General features: G+C 40.6%; 2 protein-coding genes across 9 annotated transcripts in view; one reads left to right on the top strand and one right to left on the bottom strand.

Moving 5' to 3' along the window:
- The window catches only part of phldb1b (pleckstrin homology-like domain, family B, member 1b), a 79,144-nt gene extending 67,899 nt beyond the window's left edge, over positions 1-11,245 (top strand). For 6 of the 8 annotated variants that reach the window (XM_020620693.1, XM_020620694.1, XM_020620696.1 and 3 more), the window contains 6 exons: positions 1,645-1,735; positions 2,401-2,547; positions 3,044-3,263; positions 5,203-5,288; positions 5,450-5,479; positions 7,825-11,245. In XM_020620693.1, the coding sequence (XP_020476349.1) occupies positions 1,645-1,735; positions 2,401-2,547; positions 3,044-3,263; positions 5,203-5,288; positions 5,450-5,479; positions 7,825-7,965 (715 nt within the window). In that variant the 3' untranslated portion in view covers positions 7,966-11,245. The remainder of the gene's footprint in view (positions 1-1,644; positions 1,736-2,400; positions 2,548-3,043; positions 3,264-5,202; positions 5,289-5,449; positions 5,480-7,824) is intronic. The other 2 variants (XM_020620692.1, XM_020620699.1) reach the window with 1 other exon arrangement.
- Positions 11,246-11,276: 31 nt separating this feature from the next.
- LOC109972088 (alpha-2-macroglobulin) overlaps positions 11,277-21,927 on the bottom strand; it is a 35,924-nt gene continuing 25,273 nt past the window's right edge. The window contains exons 27-38 of the mRNA XM_020620725.1: positions 21,701-21,782; positions 18,303-18,459; positions 17,186-17,260; positions 16,731-16,896; positions 15,876-16,072; positions 15,568-15,783; positions 15,208-15,326; positions 13,913-14,003; positions 13,682-13,750; positions 12,928-13,033; positions 12,705-12,746; positions 11,277-11,785 (exon numbers count right to left, since the gene is read on the bottom strand). Of these exons, the coding sequence (XP_020476381.1) occupies positions 11,763-11,785; positions 12,705-12,746; positions 12,928-13,033; positions 13,682-13,750; positions 13,913-14,003; positions 15,208-15,326; positions 15,568-15,783; positions 15,876-16,072; positions 16,731-16,896; positions 17,186-17,260; positions 18,303-18,459; positions 21,701-21,782 (1,343 nt within the window). The 3' untranslated portion in view covers positions 11,277-11,762. The remainder of the gene's footprint in view (positions 11,786-12,704; positions 12,747-12,927; positions 13,034-13,681; positions 13,751-13,912; positions 14,004-15,207; positions 15,327-15,567; positions 15,784-15,875; positions 16,073-16,730; positions 16,897-17,185; positions 17,261-18,302; positions 18,460-21,700; positions 21,783-21,927) is intronic.

Raw genomic sequence — 21,927 nt, 5'->3', positions numbered from 1 at the left:
CTAACAGTAAAAGCTAAAAGCCATCTCAACCAAAGTCCTTGTCCAGCAATTTGGATCTAAGAGGTCATATTGGTTTATATTGGTGTGAGAATGATTTTAAAAACAAGGAAAAGCAACAAAAACAAGTTTAATGATTATGAAAATGGACAAGTAGCTGGTGTAATGACTTTAAAACAGGTGTAATGTGCTCTCTCCTTCTGGTCCTGGTCAACACTCAGGCTGCACAGTTCTGGCCCAGTTGTAGGTGATTAATAGTTTTTTGGGTCGAACAGAGAGGAGAGTATTACAGTAGTCCAGTCTGCTGGATATAGAAGTCTATATTAATCTCTCTGTGATGCTCAGAGAGAAATGGCTGTGCTGTAGTATTTTTGAGGTGATTAAAAAAAGGTGTGGTGACAAATGCCTCATAAGCCTTATGGTTCAGTTCTTAGTGAAAGAACCCAACATTTCTGGTTTGTTGGCTCGGGGTCAGTCCTGGAGAATTACATTTTTGGCCCATCTCTCTCTCTCTCTCTCTCTCTCTCTCTCTGAGCCTTTGACTTTATATCTAAAATCTCACTTTTATCCTGGTTGAGCTGTACAAAGCTTTGTGACATCCAGGCACTGATATCTAAAATACAATAAATCAGTATCTATGAAAAACTGTCTGCCAGAGAGGTAAGAGAAAGACCAGTTCCAGTCCAGTCATCTTGTGATCTCTGTTTCAAAAGCATTTCTAACTTATTGTTTGCATTTCAGTCTGCAAAAGTAGAAGCAGAAGCCACAAGCTGGTTGCTAGCGTCTGTAGCAGGATTTACAATTGTGTTCAAAACCGCTCTGTGTTTCTTATGTCGTGCATATGACATTAAAAAAATAAAATTACCAAACGCATCAGCCAAAAAGTCATCACAAAGTAGAAACGTCCTTACCACGGTGGGTTAGAACTGCAGTTTGTCCACACACGTGTGTGCACACCCACAGGCAGCTAATGCTCCAACTCCCAGTCTGCTCTCCACCAGTTATCGCTTTATCCACAGGTCGGCTAATTTAGAAACCATCTGTTTAGGTGTCTACAGCAGTGTTCGCCACAGCAGGTTCTCAGCAGTTCCCATTGTTCATATGTCCTTTACAGCTCTCTAGGGTCAAATTTCAAAAACTGTTAGGACTGTTTTTTGAGATGACTTCAGTGGGATTTGTTCTGTAATGAACAGTGCACAGCAGAGACAGGAGGGAGGTTTATGAGCCATGTTTGGCAAAGACATTTGCCGTTTCATAGCTGTGAATTAGTAACACTGGGTGGTAAGTAGCTGTTGTTCCACTTTTTAATAATAGAGAATAATGTTCAAACTCCCTAACTGATCTCATTTGCTCCTATTCGCTTGGGTATGTTAAAATGATTCAGTTTGTGGATTCAAAACAAAGAGTAGCACATGTCAGCTGTTTATAAAGCTACATCATCTGAGGATGTTGTGATCTGTTGGCAAATCCTACAGATTTACAAATGGGATACTGACTTTGAGTAGAAAGACCCGCCATTACAAAGTTATAGTGAGAATTAGGGACTTGAGCATACGGTTTGAGCCCTACTGTGAAATAAATGAGTTATATGGTCTTTATGTTTAACTAGTTTGTATGTGGTAACTGCATTGCTGTGTTTGACATCAGTATTGGAGCAATGGACACACTGAAGATTGAAGAGATGGAGAAAATGCTGAAGGAGGCGCAGCTGGAGAAGGCCAGACTTATTGAATCCCGGGTAAGACACAGAGAGCGTGTTACAGAATCGCTACTCGATTTACGTGAATAAATATATAGTGACTGATGAGAGTTCTTGCAGTGTTCCCATCAATAGCTTTGAATTGAGCACACATTTGAAAAATAAAGGTTCATGACAGTAACTTAGTCCTGTCATTCATTTTTATTGGCCTCCATATTTCAAACACCTTCATCTCTGTGTGCCCTGATGGAGAAGTTGAGTCGGAAACAGAGGTGGCTAAAGATTATCTGATCAATTTTCAGGTCAGAATTGTTCTCTCCTGCATTTCTCTTGTTACATTTATCTTTTCTGCACCGACCGTCCTTCCACTCAGTTATATTCAATTTTTCACTATAAGTATGTGTCTCGTTTTTAAAAGTTATATTTATTATATTATTTTAATTGATTTAAACTAGAATTCATTTACATGGTCCTCCTTCTGTGGTTGCTTCAGCGTTTTTGTCTTGTTTTGTGTTCTGTTTCAACAATTGAGCTCTTTGGTGGAGCTGCATAGAGGCCAGCGGTGTGAGTTTGTGAGCAGCTCCCAGTAGGGAAAATTGTACATAAATATATGAATGTGAAGTCAAGTTGAAAAAAAGAGAACGTGCCCCCTGCAGACTCCGTTCACTGATCAAAGAAATATTAAAGAAGGCACTCTCCTTCAGGAACGAGAGAGCCTGGCTCGCCGACAGATGCTGGAGGAGGAGAGGAGGAGAAGGGAGGAGGCAGAGAAACGACTGCAGGATGAAACTTTCCACCGGCTGCAGCTCGTGGAGAAGGAGGTCAAGATGAGGGCCAAGAACTTCTCTCAGGTCAGGAAGATGAGACACAGCTGAGTCTGCATGGTAGAACGGTTTCTAATTAGCCACCTGCCTGCTGAAGACGATGAAGGGTTTCACACATGTGGGCTCCTGCAGGTCTTTTACACTGGTGCTGCTGCTCTTAAGTCTTAAGTTAATATATCTTAATATCTTAAATCTTAAGATATTTTGTACCAGTATTCACTATTACTACATATAGAAATTAGACTATTTTTAGTATTTACCTCTCCAAACAGCCTTTAGACCACCACAGAATAAATAGGCAAAGATGCTAAAACATATATGTGTGATCTGAATATTCCATTGCTTCACAGTGATCAATTCACTAAATTTGAAACCAATGAAACTGTGTCATATCCATCCTATTAGTGGTTATTATATGAAGCGATACTGCCCCTAATCTAATCATGATAGTTAACCCTCCATGTTGTACTCGCTGTTGATCCTGCTATGATTTTTGTTGTTGTTTTTTTTTGTCTTGATCCAGGCTCGTCCTATGACTCGCTACCTGCCCATTAGGAAGGAGGAGTTTGACCTGCGCTCTCACATTGAGTCATCAGGCCACAATGTGGAGACCTGCTACCATGTCATCCTCACTGAGAAGATGTGCAAGGGCTACCTGGTCAAGATGGGAGGCAAGATAAAGTCCTGGAAAAAACGCTGGTTCCTCTTCGACCGCCTCAAACGCACCTTCTCCTACTACGTTGGTAAGAAGAGTTAAGACCCAAGATGCCACATGCTCATTACTGTGGTGTTTCTGCTCACATCCCATCAGGCTCTGGAAGATTTGTTTCTCCTGGCTGTTTGCATTTTTCAGACAAACAGTAGATCATCAGTGTGATGTTCACACTCCAAAACACAATAAACATTTTCTGGCCTGGCAACATTAAGGTTATAAACATCCCATAATGCATCACTCTCTAGGAGCTGATCTTACTCCACTACTAAAGAAAAACTGATGTTGTGAACACAGAAACGGTTAGTCCTCAAATATCAGACACCCCCACTTTTTCAAGAGTTCAGTTCTTCTTTTCATGCCAGTCTGGTTGCATATGATTGAATATGAATTTGAAAACACACATCTGGTAATGGCTACACAAATTAAAAATGCAGATGAATGTTGTATAGTACTGTATGTTATTGGCTTGTTAACACCGATGCTGTAAAGTGTATGTATTTTTATACTATATAGTTGGTAGTATAGTTTTATTTATAATTGGTTGAGTTCCATCATTTTGTATCAGCTCGTCGTACTGTATGCTGTGTATGAAAAATCTTAATCTGTAACATGACTAGTAACTACAGAGATCTGATAAAATGTAGTGGAACAAAGATACAAGATTTCCCTCTGATTTGTTGTAGACAGTATAAAATAGCATGAAATGGAAATATTCAAGTAAAGTACAAGTAACTTCAATGTTTATTTATTGTAAATACTTGAGTAAATCAAATAATTTACATTCCACCAGTGATGACATTAACTTGTAAGGTCTTCCTGTTCATTTGTCCAGCCTGTGTTAACAGAGGCTGTGCACCACTAATGTGATGCATGAAATTCCTGTGTTAGACTCGTGTGTGGGGAAACCCCGGATTTATTTTGTATTACACCAGTCAGCAACAGACAGAAGCAAAACTTTATAGCAACTCTATGGAAATGCCCAAGGTAACAAACTGCTCGCTACCACTGAACATGTCAAGTGGCAGAAATTTCTTACCGTGGAAGAGTGACAGTCAGAACATGCGTCCTCCAGACCTTGAGCAGCAGCACATGTAGCATGTAGCGTGCACGCCCGTGTAATTAGATCTTGTGCTGTGAGCTCTGGGACACTTTTTTGCTGCCAGGCCTTTGAAGTCCTCAGAAGGTTCCGCTTAAAGCTGCTTAAAGCATACCTTGTTGAAAGTGAGCCAGGGTGAGGAGGTGTACTGAGATTACTTTGGCAGTAGTTAAAATGCGCACAGCGCTGCGCTCACTGAGGAGCCTGCTTGAGATGCATCACTTGCCCTTGTTTCTTGACCTTGAACAATGAGTAACGAGAGGTGACGAGCATAAGTCATGAGCGCTGCTAAGCCACATGAATCAGCCTCAACCAGTACAACCAGAGTTTGGGGAATTTGCAGATGCAGTGAAATGAGATGCAAATGCAGGGCTATTTGAATGCTAAAGAGGTCATTAGCAGATAATAGCTGTGTATTAAAACCAAACTTATTCCTCGAAATGAAATGCTGCGTTTTCTACCTACTACTCTTAAGTTGGCTAGTGGAGTGTTTGTGCCTGGAGGTAGAGAGGGGTGCTAAGTTCCCCACCGGTTCCTTACTGCAGTTCTGCAGTGGCTGATGAAATAAACTGCAATGATGTACCAGAGTAGCGTAAGAATGCAGTCAAGTCTGAAAATACAATGAGAGCACCATTGGTTTAAAAACAAGAAAAACTGCTGTGCTTGTCTTTTTCCATCTGTCATCACAAACCATAAATTGGTCGTGATCAAAGGTAGATTTTTTTTTTTTAATGACCATTTTGTCTGTTTTCTCTTGTCGTTATTCTAGGTGACACACGTGATGCGATTTGGCTTTTCTAGCCAAGAAAAGTCTGTCATTGTCAATCGATTTTAGTCTTTGACCAAACCCCCGTTGTTTTCTTCCCCACAGATAAACATGAGACCAAGCTGAAGGGTGTGATCTACTTCCAGGCAATAGAAGAGGTCTATTATGATCACCTCCGCAGCGCCACAAAGGTGGGCTTTTTACCGTCACTCTGAAAAGAATCATTTTCTGTCACTGATTTCACTGTTTATTTTATCCTACACTCTTTTATTTAAACCTTGTCTGTGCACATTCTGTGGTTCGTCTCTTTTCTCTCTGTTTGTGCTTTTGCTTTGGTCGGCGGCTGACACAGAAGGGATTTTTCAACTTGAATATGACCAGTGTATGTATCCACACTCTCTGTGCACCCACTTAACCCCACTGAACGCTGTGTGTCCAGACTGTTCCTGGTCAATAGGGAACAGAAGCTCGAGCACTGACTGTGCATGGTTAATAAATGTATTTAGTGGCCAGAAACCTAAAATGAGCACTGGCTTGATCCGTGTCAGTGTGTAACTTAAAATGCTAATCCTGCCTGATCCTTCTGTCTATCCCAGTGATCCCAGTTTAACCCAGTGGGGAGTGGTTAAAAAACAGGCACTTCCTCATTCATATGCTTCTACTCTAGCAGAGTTGCTACAGTTTTTAGATAGTTTTTGTATTAAATGTTAAGAGTAGGAAAATCCAGGTAAGGACAGTTCTTCTTGTAGTAATTTTGAATCATTTTACGATTTGAGATAAGTTAATAAATTAAATTTGATCTCCTCTCTCACCATTTAAAACTAAATTTGATCTCCTCTCTCACCATTTAATGATTTTCATAGAACCTTCTCTGCTCAGGTCGTGGTATCTTTGGTGTACTCTGTGGCCATGTTTCTGTTGTTTACCATCAGGGCTACTTGCTGCTTGTCTTGACCCTTACTTCTTGTCCTTTTTTTTGCATTTCCAACATAAAGCCGAGCTGCTGCCTCTGTGTGTTTGATGGCCTGTCACAATGCACCGCACTTTGACTAACTGTGTGCCTCTGATCAACTCTGGAACTTTGATTTTACTTGTAATTTCCAATGTCACAGTGCGGAGAGAAAAAACTAAGTCTGGTGCACTTAGCACAGACTGTAGAGAAGAAGTGAAAGATGAGTGGACTGTGTGTAAAGATGAAACAAACCTTGTAGTTGTCTTGTAGGTTGCCCTTACAAAATGATAAAAAAATGTTACAGTATAGATAAAATACCCGTAAAAGTTAATTCTGAGCAAAGCAGCGATAGACTGCTATATTTTTGACACATGAATTCATTTACATTACTAGTGTCTTGGGATTAATGCTCCAGACAAACAGTTCTTTGTGCTGAATTCAGTAAGAAAAATTCCTTGTTTTCAGTGCGTCTGTTTATATTACTTAGGGCGGAACTAATCCCTGTTTGTGCCTCTGGTGTGTTGCCACTACATTTAAGTCACGGCATTTGTTCTTTTTAGAAATAACAACCTTTAAAAAACCCAAAGTTGATTAACAATATTGATGCTTTTCTGAAGCACTTGTTTCAGAACGTCTTCAGGCTCTTTCACAAAGTGAAAACATGTTTTTTGAATTTTTAAACATCAAAATGTGAAATCTCTGCAAGTATTCTGACCCTTGTCACTTGCTTCCTATTTGCTTTATTTATCATTCAGAAGTGTCTTGAACCTGACTGGACATAGTTTAGAACGGTCCACACACAAAAGGGACCACATGGATGTGAGTGTTCCCAGTAGCTCTGTGGCTTCACTAATTGAGAAGTGGAAGAAGTCTGGAACCACCAGGACTCTTCCTAGAGGTGACTATTTGGCCAAACTGAGAAACCAGGCAAGAAGGGCCCTGGTCAGGGAGGTGACCAAGAACCCAACAGCCTCTTTAACAGAGCCTCAGCAGGCTGAGGTGACAATTCATCTCTCAGCATGACAGTGAGCTGAAGCACGCAGCCAAGACAACAATGGAGTGCCCCAGCCAAAGTCCAGACTTAAACCCCAGAGAACATTTGTGCAGAGACATGAACATGAATGTTCACAAACACTTCCTGTCTGGTCTGAAAATTGCGGGTCAGAAAATAAAACACGCCAAGATGCTAAAAACACCTTGGTGCTAAAATGCTTCATAGAACTGAGCAGAGTTGTAACAGAGATTTGTCACTAAGAGCATGCCATGTCATTTGACTTAATATACAAATAAATAATAAAAAATAGGATTCTGCAGATACTTTTCATCAGAGCAATAAGACTTGTTAAGAGACCTGGGTTTTTTAAAGACTGGCAGTTAAAAAAAAAAAAATCAAAACAATTTATAAAGTCTAGTTAGCTCTGTCTTGACTCTATGTAATGATGCACAGTGCTGGGTGCTAGGGCAGAAAAACCAAAACAGCATTTATTCCATTAAACAGCCAAAGTTTTCCATTTTAACATAGGCTGATGCTGTAATTATCAAACATCGAGTGCCTGTGTCAAATGTGTCATTTGAGTCAGTTAAATCAAAGGTCTCCCCATTGACAACTAGTGTAGCTCTGATCTCTACTACTGCAATTATAAACTGTATACTGGACTTTGTAAAAGGTCTAAATAGGGAACAGTGAAAAAGCAGCAAGTTGGTTGGGCATTGGGACTCTTAAGTTGCACATGAAAGTGTCATTCTAGTTGTCTCTTTGTTTTCCTCGCCTTCAGAGCCCCAACCCTTCCCTGACCTTCTGTGTGAAGACTCATGATCGACTGTACTACATGGTGGCCCCCTCAGCGGAGGCCATGAGGATCTGGATGGATGTTATTGTCACAGGAGCAGAGGGATACACGCAGTTCATGAACTAAGAGAGATGCACAGTTGCTGAGAGTGCAGATGATGAGCAGATACGGCAGGGACTCTCCCACCACAGACTCTACAGGCCCTTCCTGTTTCCACTCTACAGTGAACATTGCCTTGTTTGTTATTTTTCTCTTTTAATCTCACAATTTGATTTTACTTTGCAGATGTTTTCACCTTCACATTTTTAATGTGATTCCATTTGGATTGAAAAAGGAAGCCCTTAGCAGACACACACACTTATACACACTTCTGTACATAAACCAAAATGTATACCTGTCAAAGACTTTCAAAAAGCTTTTCTATATTGCCAAATGGAGATCTTGTAGTTACTGTTGAACCTTTTGTATTATTTGTTTCCTTTGTTTACTTATAGAGAAAATTACCAAATGGCATAACACCAGTGTTTTGTTTCAATGTTCCATCATGACTATGCTCAGTTCAGACAAAGAGTTTAAAAGAATCTCCAATCAAAGGGTGTAATCATTTTAGAAATACTTGAGAGAATCTTACTCAAAATGTGGTACAATCTATAAGAAATAATAGAAATCAACCAATCAACGGGGGCTTTGAGATGATCTAAGAGTCTAGCACATTTTTAACAGTTAAACACAGCAAAGCATGACATCTTCCATGTCCACAACAGTTACTTCACCTCAGTGCTGCTCTTAGACGGGAAGAGGCACTAAACAACATTATGTAAATCAAGGTCAGCAAAATGTATACAGCACATTAAGGTATTCAGCGCTACAACCTAGTCACATTACTTCTCAAAGGCTTACCAAAGTAATTTTGGGTACTGTGTTAGCTGCTGACCCACCGCAGCTCAGGAGTTCACTCTGTTTTCTTTATGGTTTGACCAATATGGAATTTGAAAAGTCGGTACTGATATTAGCACTGAAGCTTCTATTAAACATTACATGTATTTTCTTCAATATTTAATGTATTTCCATTATTAATAATGTACTCCACTAAACCTAGAAAAGTGAAAAACCTTCAGGATCTGGATACTTTGAAGGAAAAGTTTGATATTTTGGGAAATGCAGTGTTCCTATTTACCATCTACAGCCACAAGACAATTAGCTTAGCATAAAGTCTATGAGCAAGCAAAAACACCCTGGCTCTGTCTCAAAGTAAAAAACAAAAACAAAAGACATTGTGGTTCAATATTTTTTGGCTAGGCCACTCTAGTCGACCTGCTCCGTCTTCATGTTAAGCTAAGCTATACGATATGTATTAGCTTTATTCTCTAAGCTCTGGCTGCTTTCCTACCAGAAGTTAAATAAGACTGATACCGCTCTTATCTGTATGCTAAATATGAAACTACAGACAGCAGCTTGTTAGCTTGGCTTAGCACAAAGTCTGGAACCCAGGGGAAACTGCTAGCCTTAAAAATTAACATTATAACTTGCTTATATTGGGAGGCATATATTTCATCTTTTGACAAAGCCAAACTAGGCATTCCTATTTTCAGTTTTATGCTAGGCTAAGCTAATCAAACTAGCTGCTGCCTCATATTTAGTGTATGGACACCACAGTGTTATCAGTCCTCTTTCTATTGAGAAAGTATATTTTCCAAAATGTCACACTATTTGTTAAAAGTAAAAGTCTGACATTTTGAGTAATACATTTCATCTATCACTTCATGGACAGCTTTGGAGCTGTTTTTTTCCCTTTTTGATAAAGTGGTTTGTATCAAGTTTTTTTCATAACCTAAATGCTTATTTCTTCAAATTTCTACTTTTTATTAATTTACTGTGTAATAAAAAGGTGGCCATTCCAGCATATCAGGTGAGGACTCATCAGATGTTGTGTAACACTGAGGTTCACTCCCAATATTGGTCTAACCATAGTCGCCACATTTTCAGCATTGAACAGGAATATATCTCAGTTTCTGAATGATGCCATCATGTTTCCAACTTCAGGTGCCAACTGCATCATCAATCTATGTGAGCACACAAACAAAAGAAACCTCTCTGTTTGCCAAGTAGCAAACCTGATGATGTGACTGCACAGCTGGGAAACAGCCATCATCACTGCCAGCCTACAGTAAATCAACAAATACTAGAGGGCGCTATAGAGACCACACTAAAACAGGACCCCACAGGATGAATACATACTAATGCAATTCAGAACTGTGCCTTGATTATATGTCATTACTGATGTGTCTGCGGCCAGCACGGCTTTGCTGAAAGGCTACAATCATACGAATGCATTTTTTTGTGTTTGAGCTGTAAAGTTTTATACTTTATTATGTGGTTGTCTGCCTGTCATTATTACAGGCAGAGATACCAGAGGCCCTGATCACTCTGGGGATTAACTTCATTTATCACATTCTGTTCAAAATACCTAATATATCCAGTTATGTTAATGTCATAATGACATTATTAGTCATGATGAGTACTAATCCATCTCTTAAAACAGTTGAGCGTCTGGAAGCAATGTTGATGCAGTCACAGTGATGTCATTAGCATTTTTTTTGCTTATGTTTGGGAACTACAAATTTATAACAGAAAGCCTGCACCATCTTAAACTACTCTGCTTCAGTTTTGAATATTCATTTCTTGATTTGCAAAAGTCTGTATTTGGCAGATTGCTGGATTATATTGTACAGTATATTATAACAATTTCAAACTCGGTATTTAAAACAGCAAACAACAAAATCTACATTTGCTGCCAAATCACTGCATTCCATCATCAATGACAAAGTCATACTTAAGAACTGCACTTCCTGCTTTAATCCCCACTGTGAGCCGAGCTGCATGAGGATGGACGAAGAAATCGCATATCTCCAGCTTTAATGTACTGTAACGGACCAGGGCTCATCTGGTGTCTTTGTTGTCACGTTGATCATCGACAGATTGTGAATCTATTGATTGGCCATGAACTATTTGCGATTATCAGATCCCGGAGGCTGTTTCATGTGTTGGTACAGTAATGTTAATTTAAGGATGGTATGCCTGAGATAGTAACATATTTACTTCTAAAACAGTGAAGTAGAAAACTAGTGAAAAGACCTTAATATATTGTCCCCTTTGCCTTTTAACATGTGCAAACCAAACTATTCAACACTGGTAAGGCTGTTAAGTCATGTCTGTTGATTGTGTTGTTCCCTATGTTGTAAAGAGGATGCCTGAATGAAAAAATTATCTTACTATTGAAATGAAACAGTACTGTTTAAAAAGAAGTACAATTTTTAACTTTTGTCATTTTGAAATTTTATTGTCAGTTGCATTTCAAATTGTATGGTAGTGATGCAACAAACAACTTTCTTTTTTTTTTTTTTTTTTTTACTGAAACCATACTTCATCACAGAGAATTTTTTTTCTAGAAAATAGTTTGTGTTTCATACACACAATTAGTACTCGGACCATACTGTGTTATTGGTACCCTGTGTGTCACTTTCACAAATGGATTTATGGTCAAATCTATTAAAACCAGAAATGTTACAGAGGGCTGCCTGCTTTACTTGAATGCAGTGGGTTATAATGTGAAGGTTCCAGTAGGGAGAAGGGAGATGGCAGTGACTGCCTGATGGATTCTCATGCAGACTAGTTACTTTTTCATTACCAACAGTCAGAATTTGATGACAAGGACACACCTACCACGTAACAGAGCGTAGAACAAAAACAATCACAAGTTTTAAAAAAAAAGTTAAAACTAGGTCCTAAAATTACACAAAAAGTGGACTTTTCTCACAACGACAAACAGTTTTAAAAAACATCTAGAAGCTTCTTTCTTTGACACAGTGATTCTTCTAACTGAGGAGACCCGTTGGGGCTTCGCAGGATTTTCATATGGATTTTTACAGCTCGTTGACGCCATCACCTGCAAGCAAAACAAACATGTTTGCATAAAGAGTCAGATTAAACTGAAGAATTTTTTTATTCACCCTTTAACCAGTTTTATGAAAAACATTTGAAGATTTTATGTTAATTTACTTCCAAATGAAACCTCCATTTGCTGGTGAAAAAGCCTTATGGAAAGTGGGACACTACTGTAAATAGGACAAGTAACTGATTCTCCTCTCTCTAGCAGCTGAGAAATGATTCCATGACTCTAGTGTACAGTAGATAATGGGGGACAAAAAGACTCTTAATAAAGGTGACTATCCTTTTTGTCCATAATCCATTATCTATACCACTTAATCATCAATGGGGAAGGGCTGAAGTCAATCCCAGCTAACACTGGGCGAGAGGCGGGGTCCACCCTGGGCAAGTCTCCAGTCTATCACAGGGCTGACATGTAGACAAACAACCACGCACACTTTTACGGACAATTCAGTCACCAATCAACCTAAGCTGCACATCTTTGGACTGTGGGAGGAAGTACCTGGAGAGAGCCCACGCAGGCACAGGGAGAACATGCAAACTCTGCACTGAAAGGCCCTGTGTCGGCCGGGGCTCAAACCTGGAACCTTCTTGCTGTGAGGTGACAGAGCTAACCACCGTTCCGCTGTGCCACCTTTTAGTCCATAATCTGATCTTTAAACTGTAGAGATAACAGCAGCTCCGTTCTCTTCAAGTGTCCCAGGAGGCCATGACAGTGACAGAGAACCAGTATCAACACCAAGAGCCCGACACCCAAACTCTTTACTTTTTCTCCATACTTGATGGTTCACATATACCTACAGTACTGTAATGAACCAGTGGGATGTGATAAGGAGCTTAACACTTTTGTATCAAACATGACATAAGTAATAAAATAGAATCAAATATGTCGACAAATGTGAAGAAATGCTACATACTCTCTGCACAGGGGGAGGTGTAGTCAGTGACAGCCTCATCACCTGGAAATACAATGAAATACATTCTTAGAAATACACAAGTGTGACAGTGAATGAGTTGAGAGGAAGTGGTATCACTGTGAGAAAGTCATTCATTTTCTTATTACTTATGGTAAAGAAGCCATATCAGTATCAGTCAAATCATGAAAAAAGTCAAAGAAAAGGATGTGGAAGGGAATTTTACTTGTCTGGTAGTAATCGTAGACTTTGACCACTGCTGGTTTCAGGTTCCTGACGGGCAGATCCTGCTCTAGAGTCACACTATATATCTTTTCCTCCTGTTTCTTCAGCTGCAACCACACACACACACACACACACACACATACACACACACACACACAGGCCCCTAATGAAATTACTGTAAGACTTTACTCGCTACTTCCTGCACCATTAACCCATAGTCATACAGTCATGGCCCAAAACACTGACTCCCCTGCATTTCTGTCAGATAACTCACCACTTTTTCCAGAAAACTGCTGCAATCACAAATTCTTTGGCAAATCTCATGCTTATTTCTTTTGTTTGCATTGAAACAATAAAGCAGAGAAAAAAGCCAAATCTGATCCATTCCACACAGAACTCCAAAATGGACTGGACAGAGTTATTGACACTTTTCAAAACCATCAGAAATAGTTGTATTCCAAGCAGGTGATGCTCCTTTAGTTTGTAATGAAACTCACCTGTAGCAACCAACAGGTGCTGGTGACATGGAAATCACACTGGGAACCAGTTACGATGGAGAAAAGTTGATTCAACCTTTGTGTCATGTGGACCACACTGAGCATGAGTTTAAGTTTTTGGCCATGACTGTAGCTGCACTATGAAACTGATGAAAAATCCTGACTCCATCTATGAAAACTTCAAGTTGTAGTTGGTTGTTGTGAACATTTTTTTCACATTCATCCAGCAAACATCGTCATTTAGTCAGTGCTTCCTACCTCATCTAAGTAGATGTTGATGAATCCTTCTTCCACATCCACACGTTTCACCGAGCTGTCCGTCTTGAGCTACAACAGCACAGACTACCATCAGTATAATCCAATACTAAAACATACTGCAGTACAGAACAGCAGGATCAGACACAAGCTGCAGGACACAAGTGTGATGTAAACAGTTTGCAGAAGACTGCCTGGTAACTTGGCCACTGGCTGCTCTGCTGAAGAACTGACCAGTTTCAGGGAGCTCCTGTCCAGGATGTAGCCAGATAGCAGTTTGATGTTGATGATCACCATGTTGGTCTCCTCCCTCCTGCCCTGGTACCTGTCAACACACACCACATGACAGACGCACTCACTCCAGCTGACGTGGTCTGTAGAAGTTTTGTTTTTTTAAGTTGACTTTTTTCCTTTTCAATTTAATGTGCAGATGAACTTCAATGTTTTTTAAATTAAATTAAAAGCTCACAATTTTACACCTGTACTCAGTGGTTCTGACCAAATGTGTGTCTTGGTCTCAGTACAATCTGTTGTAATTCTGTGTAAGATACCGTACAGTCCAGACCCTAAATATTTGGACAGTTACACATTTTTGCTCTTCAACACATTCAGTGTGAAATAAGTGTCAGCTGTAATGTGAGCTGGTTTAGATCAGCATTAAAAAGTCTGTGTCCAAAAAAGAGCTCATAGGCTGCAAACAATCACTCACTGAATATTAAATATAATAATTTTGTCTGACATCATGTGCATCTGTCCAGTTAGTTGTTTTTACCCGTAAACTGCTTTTATTTTATTTCAAATCGACTGTGCTGAAGCACAGAGTCGGTGTAGCTTCAAGGATATTTAAAATAGTAACGGAAAACTAAGCCTGAATCTGAAGAGCCAGTCTGACATGAACATGAAAGCTGAAAACTAAAACAGCCATGTATTGTTCAAGTGTGCAACATCCTCATGTTCAATTAAAAAAGGAATCGCACCCAAAAGCTGTTTACAGCTAAAAGGATTATAACAATGAGTTGTACTTGGTTTAATGCTAGCAAAGTCTGTGCTGGCTGATTTATATGAAGGTCATTTCAAAGCTCATTAGGTCTGACTTGTTCTTTCCTCGCAATCAAACAGCTGAACTGTTCCAGTCACCATAATGTTGACACAGTACAGCTACTTTTTGTAACAAATCATCAGTCATCACAGGGTAAATCTCAAGTCCCTTATTTGATTGTTCCTCTCTGGAACGACTTCCAGGTCGAGCGAAGCAGCTGCTGGAGGAGCCACAAAAGAGGATACATGAGGTCATCCTTCACAGAAGTCTTTTATAGACTGACATGGCCCTTTATGGAAAACCAGTTGGTGGCTGGTCACTTCAGATGATCGGAGGAAAGGACGTCTCATGTTTCCACGATTCCTCTCTCCTAAAGTTTTTTTCCTTGTATCTTACACTGGCCGCAAGTAAGACGCAAGTAAGGGAAGTGTGGATGCAATTAAGGGAATTGAGATTTCCACACAGACAGACAGACACACACACACAGTACCTGATGCGCACAAAGAGGATGAGCTGAGGCCTGCTGACGTTGCACTTGACCATGGTGATAGCAGAGATGTTGAAGGCAGAGAAGTCAGGGGGAGGGGGGATGTTGTAATGCATGGAGATCTATGGAAAGACATTATCACAGCATCTGTTCCCATTTCACACACTCACCAGATCATTGTGAAGTGACAGAGCACAAGTTTCATTGACTAAAATGTCAGGAGTTCTGCTCATAGAAGCACTTGCACTGCCATCAGGGTTTCCACCTTTATTCTGCATTAGCTTATTTATATCATCTATGATTTTAAAAAATCATGTTTATGTATAATGGAGAGTAGACGTTGTCTTGGGCGACTGAGTGTACCTGAGCCAGCACACAGCTCTGCCCCTGGGCTTTGACTGTGTACTCTCCGGGCACCTCATTCAGCTTCTCCTCCTGGTACAGCAGCCTGTTGCTCTGATCAACCGTGAACTCTTTGTTCAGGCCTCCCAAGGACGTCACCGTTACTGTAGTGCTGCCCTCTGCACTGTAGGTGGCGGCTCCGTACTTGGCCAGTGCCTGGAGGGCCACCACTGTGTCCTGAGCAGGGGGGTTAAATGTGTCATTACAATCAATCTAGGGTTAAAAGGTCTCACCTAAACCATCTACTTTATGTTTGTAGTCTGTCTTACCTGTGTGGAAGCGAAGCCACCGAATGTGTTCTGCTGCTGAATGAGCCATCGGACAATGCCAGAGGAGTAGTCCAAACCGAAGCCTGGCATGGCTGGACCAGAGAGCAGAGCCAGCAGCACGTAGGAGGTCAACTCCACCTCCAGAGAGTCCAGGCAATTGTCTGAGGACCCTGCTCTGTCCCAATGACGGGTGCCCCCTGCCAGTCAGCACAGCGGAGTCACCCATTAGGCAGCTGGCAGTGACTAGGTCTGTGCACTTCATTTACAATAAAGGATAAGTGGACATTCAGACTGCTCCTGTAAAAACAACTCCCTGGCTTCATTCACATATCCAGCCCACGCGTTTCCGTTGTGTTTTGGTTAGTCATGCTGCTAATGTTGCCTACTCTACCTTAGCACCAATTCCACCACCAGTAGATGGAGTAAAACACAATTTAACATCCAGTACTAACAAAAATGCATGGCATGTTGTTATGGTGCATTAACTGTGGCCCAAATTCAACAGTGAATGCTCATGCTAACAAGGTAAACAAAAGAGCCACATCCCAGTCATCCCTGATACATCATTGGTCAATGCATCGCCTTTGCCAGATGATGTCACCGCCTGCTGCAGTGAAAGCTGAACCAGATCCAACTTTTTTGCTGCACAGGGTTGTGTCATTGTGCCAGAGCTTAATTTGACATTTCAACTGCATTCAACACTTGGACTTGATCTCCAACACTATCTGTATTTCAACAGTTTGCTTCAACTACAAATTTTCAGCATTGAAAACATGAAATTTTTCCAAAGTTATGCCTGTTCATGCTGCTTGACGACAGCAACAACACATGCTGCTGATGCTTTCACTGTCTTACCCTGTGTGTTGGACTTGCGATGCAGGTATGTGATGAGCTCGCTCCGCCTCTCCTGGTCTCCAGCCAGAGTGAAGGTGTAGGACAGCAGGGCAGTGGTGTATAGGTTGTCCAGCTGGCCGCCCACTGCTTCCTTCAGACAGCGCAGACAGTTCTGCACCACTGGATCCTGTCACAAACCAAACAGAGACAACAATGACTGTGTGCAGGAGCACATGCAGAAGGGAGACAACAATGAGTGGAACCACTTTCTGTGGAGTGATGTTAAGGATGTATGCAAGACAACTTTTAAAGCAGTTCTCTGAGACACATGGAGCCCCAAGGGAGACTATTTCAGAGATGCACAATAAGAAACATGCCAACATCTCTACAAGGCAATACACTGAGATAACTAGTGAGTCCATTTTCTCAGTAAACAGCTCTCACATGAAATGTAATCGAGTCTTAATCTTCCTCACCATGACATTGGCATCCAGCTCGAGCAGGGCGGCAGTGATGTAGGCTGTCAGGGACACATCGTCACTCACTCCCCCCTACAGTAGAAGTGATCAGCAAAGCAGCAGCACAGCATCACACCTGTTAGCTTTACATCAGTTTTAGTTCTCACTCAGTGCCACCATTAAACTGGAAAACGCACTGGCACACTTACTGACACAATGCATGTAGGTAGCACACAAGTTGTTAGTCTTTATTCCACTGTATCTGAATATTTTTGGAGGGCTTGTGAATTTACTTTTTGGTTTTACTTTGTCGTTTGTCCATTTGACTTTTTCACATCCAGCCTTTTTTGTGCCAAACTGTACTGTGGCCCCGTGTGAATAAAAGAGTTTCACACTTCACTAAGCTGAACCAAGTCTCTAACCATGTTCATGAGCAATAGATTTTCAAAACAATCCTACATTAAACCATCTTGCTGCACCTTTGTATTACCGTCCTCCCCACAGTGCACTTTTATCCCGACAAAGAGCTGATGCAGTATTAAACTCCTTTTCTAAGCGTGTTCTGGGCATTCGATGACTTATCAATGAGACAACAGTAGAAAGAAAGCATGCACCAAAGATCCCTGTCCAGACTCAGGCTGGGAGTGTTGCAGACCTATGTCTTTAGACCCAGGGCAACCACACTGTGCTTTTTCCATTAACACACACTGCGGTGTGTTTTAGCTCCTGGTATCCTGAAACAGCTGTACTGAGCACTAAATGTGCATATTTAGCTCACTTGAACTAAACCGATTCAGTTATTGTTGATTGAAAGCACTGTTGCTTTATTACCTGTGCAATTAAAACTTTGATATAAATTAAGTTGTGCACAGTTGAACCTCTCGTCTTTCCTTGCCTGAGAAAAATAAACCCAACAACTATACTGATCGCATACAGATCTACTCTTCACTACACACAGTTTGTAAATTGCCAGAGAGCTAATACCACCAATAAAGGCCTGGGTGTCATTTTTGAAACTTGTACCTTGCATGTAAAAGCCGAGCTTGAGCTGAGATGAATCATAGGAAAAAAAATAAAAATAAACAAATAAACCCAGGGATGTGAAACCAGACTGTGTTCAGATGCATGTCTTTACCTTCATGCCATTGTTGAGCAGTTTCCCAACAGATCTGATACAACCATTAGACTGCTGACGCTCTGACAGCCACCTCTTTGCATCATTAATGTGCCTGGGATCCACGAAGATGTATGGTCTCGCCCCACCAAAGGACTTCATCACAAAAGAGGTCAACCTAGAAGGTGACACACAGAGTCATGAGAAGTTGGTAGAAAATAAATTTAGCCATGTGTGCCTCTGTTGCTCAACTCTAAATGAACCCAACTTCAGGACAGTGCCATAACATCACCCTGTCTCTCTAACACAGTGTTTAACTGAAGCTGCATCTACAACATAGTCATACAGTATGTCTCTGAACCCATATGGAGAATAAAGATGAGTTGGAGCAGATGAAAAGGCAGCAAAGGTTGGACATAATGCTTCTGGAGAAACCCAGGTATAGACATACTACACTATACTACACATACTTATTTGCATTAATTACTACAGAACTATGGATACAATGAAATGCATTAATACTTTTGGCTGGTTGGGGCATAAATAAACAAACAACACTGACATACAGTATTATCACCCTGTAGAGTTTAACATGTTAGCAAACCGTTGCTTATCTACACATCCAGCAATCACAGAGCAACATTAGTCATGTTTCTGCCAAGCCACGACATTTTCTCTCCTTCAGCAACGCCAAAGAAAAATATGGCTTTTAAGCTTTTAAATGTGCTACATACAGACGGGTGATAAATGAAATGGAAACCCAACATAAAGGGTCTCAGTGAGGTGCTGGGCCACCACGTGCCAGAACATGTGACTCTCCAAGTCTCTGAACCCTACTGGAGGAATGAACACCATTCTGCCAAAGATGTTCCCTCATTGGTGGTGGAGACGCTGTCTAACACATCGCTCCAACATCTCCCATAGCTGTTTAACTGGGGTTAGATCTGGTGAAGGTCACAGTATATGATTCACATCATTTTGATACCCATCAAACCATTGGGTGACCCCTCGTGTCCTGTGGATGGGGGTGCTGTCATCCTGGAGGAGACCACTCATTTGCTCAGGGTTTTCCTTTAATCTGTCACCCACCTGTATGTTCACCAGCTAGTTGCTAACTTTGTCTGGTGTTAAGCAGGTTAACAACAAAAACATCTGACAGCTGTGGTTGAAGATGAGGCTGATTAAAGCAGTGAGACTGATCCAAAACCAGCTGCTGGACATGAGGTCCGACAATCACTCACCCTTCAGTGCTACTCCATTTTGGTCTCCACCAACTCATGAGAAGGAATATTTGGCTCTTTAGCAGCTAAATGCTCCACTGTGCTCACCCACTAGTCACTCGCTCTGTGTGCAGCTGGCTGCTAGCCAGGTAGTACAGTGAGCTTAGTGCATTTCTGCTGAAAACGGCTGCCTACAGTTTGTGGGCTGTAAAACCAAAATCATGAGGCTTAAAAAGGGGGGTACGGGAGAGAGAGGTAAAAAACCTTTGAATTTGTCTCTCTGAACATCACAGGAAGTCCTTTGAGCCACTGTTCATAGAAAATATTGATTAGAAGAGCTTTAAAGAAAAACCTCTAGATTTGCTCACACTTTACATTACTGCGTTCAATAAAACTGTGATGCGGTATTTTACATGATTTTGACAATTTCCTCCAGACTCCTGGCAGAATTCTAATGTAATTAAACATTTGAGAGGCCTAGTTTCTTCTAACCACAAACATACACCCACACACATTCACCAACTGCCAAACTTCCCAGCATGCTTTCAGAGGGTTTGTTAAATCCCCGAAGCAGTGTGCTTTGAGCCCATTAAATGAAAATATTAATATTTTCTGGCAGGTTGCTCAAAGTAAATTATTAGGCCGCTTGCTGGTGCCAAACAGCAGCGAGGACACACTGTGCGCTTGTCATTTTTATTTCACTCATCAACATGTGTGAGGGCTGAGCTGAAATATTCAGTTTATCAGCAAAGCTCTAAATGTTTTAACATGTTCTGTAACTACTGACGCAACTGCAACATCACCACATATAATAATTAACATTCTTTATTATGGTCGTATTTGTCTTCAAAAAAAAGTTGTTGGCAGGTATGGAAGCCAAGTCAACACAAGTAACGGACAGTGGGTGGGATTTCCGATCCTTTCCCACTTTACACAACACTTCTACTGCATCCACCCGCCAATTAAACAGGCCTGAACTTGAGTTGGAGCCTGTGCCAGTGAACATTGTGCTCAGAGGAGGGTACATCCTGGTCAGGCTGACAGATGGAGACTTAAACTCGGAACCCTCTGTTTGTGAGGAAGCAGTGCTAACCACAGCACCACTGTGCAGCCCACCTGCACTGTACAATTATTACAGGTATTTGTGTATTTTAGAAATCACTAACGTTGTGTCTCCTCTCTCCCGTAGTGTGTCCTCTCTCTCTCCCTGTACCTTTCTGGCCCTGGAGCTCTCTGTTTCTGATGAGCAGTCACCAGCCACATCAGCCTGACCAGTGTTTGATTGTTTGTTGTGTCTTGTTGCTTTTCTTTTCTTTTCTCTCACCAAGAGCCAGGGTCTGTCAGAGGTTTGTTTGGTTAAAGTGAGTTTTCCCGCTGTCATCAAGTGCTGCTCAAGGGGGATTTGTTGGGTTGCCCTCTATTATAATAATAGTAAGATCTAGACCTGAAACTAAAATTCATTTAATTATTTTATATGTGAACTGAAACTAGTAATATTTTTAAAAAGCTAACTTAAAATAACCTGAAATGTAAGAAAAATAATTTCATAATACAGTAAAATAACTTCATTTTTATACCGATAGATTAAAAAAAAAAGTTATACCTCTTAAATTTAGTAACATACACTCACCAGCCATTTTATTAGGTACACTTGTACAATTGTATGTACTTCAATGCAACACTTCAGGCTTAACATCTTTGTTTATGAAGCTAAAATGTTTGTTTTAGTGAAATTCTCAAATGTATAAATTTAAATATACCTCTATATTTTCGTCCTCCCCAGCTACATATATGAGAGGATCAGAATATTAGGAACACCTCTGAATATAATGTAGTCCAGTACAACACCACCTGTAACTATGAGCTCAATAATAAACATACAATTGAATTTACATATTTATGACAATTTCATCAAAAACTGAAACATTTTGAGCTTCATAAACACAAATGTTAAGGTGGAAGTGTTGCATTGAATTGCATACAATTGTACAGGTGTACCTAATAAAGTGGCTGGTCAGTGTATGTTAATGTACACTATGCCATTTGTCATTGGTGCAAAAATTTCAATAAGCCAAAAATATTACATTTTAATGACAGAGGCAATTCTGTGACTCTATAAAATGATCTTGATCTGCTTGCGCATTCTAAACAGCATCCATTATTTTTTGTTACCGAGGCAGCATCTGAACTGTTACCGACCACGTGTTTCCAGACTCATCGTTCTTGCCAAAGGCGCTGTAGGACCCATCTTCATGCTTGTAGGTGAGCTCTCTCTGATAACCTACAACACAGACACACATGAACAAAACAAAGTGTAAATGTGGTACACTGCAATGCTCTGTCAGAAGTGCCAGCTCCTTTAGCATTAACCTGGTTAGTTGCCACAAATGTATGAAATTACTGTAGCTTTAACATGTTTTCAGTTT

The sequence above is a fragment of the Monopterus albus genome, unplaced genomic scaffold (assembly GCF_001952655.1).
Source record: "Monopterus albus unplaced genomic scaffold, M_albus_1.0 scaffold246.1, whole genome shotgun sequence".
NCBI classification, from domain to species: domain Eukaryota; kingdom Metazoa; phylum Chordata; class Actinopteri; order Synbranchiformes; family Synbranchidae; genus Monopterus; species Monopterus albus.
Note: the sequence above shows the minus strand (reverse complement) of the source record. Positions and strands in the feature narration are given on the sequence as shown.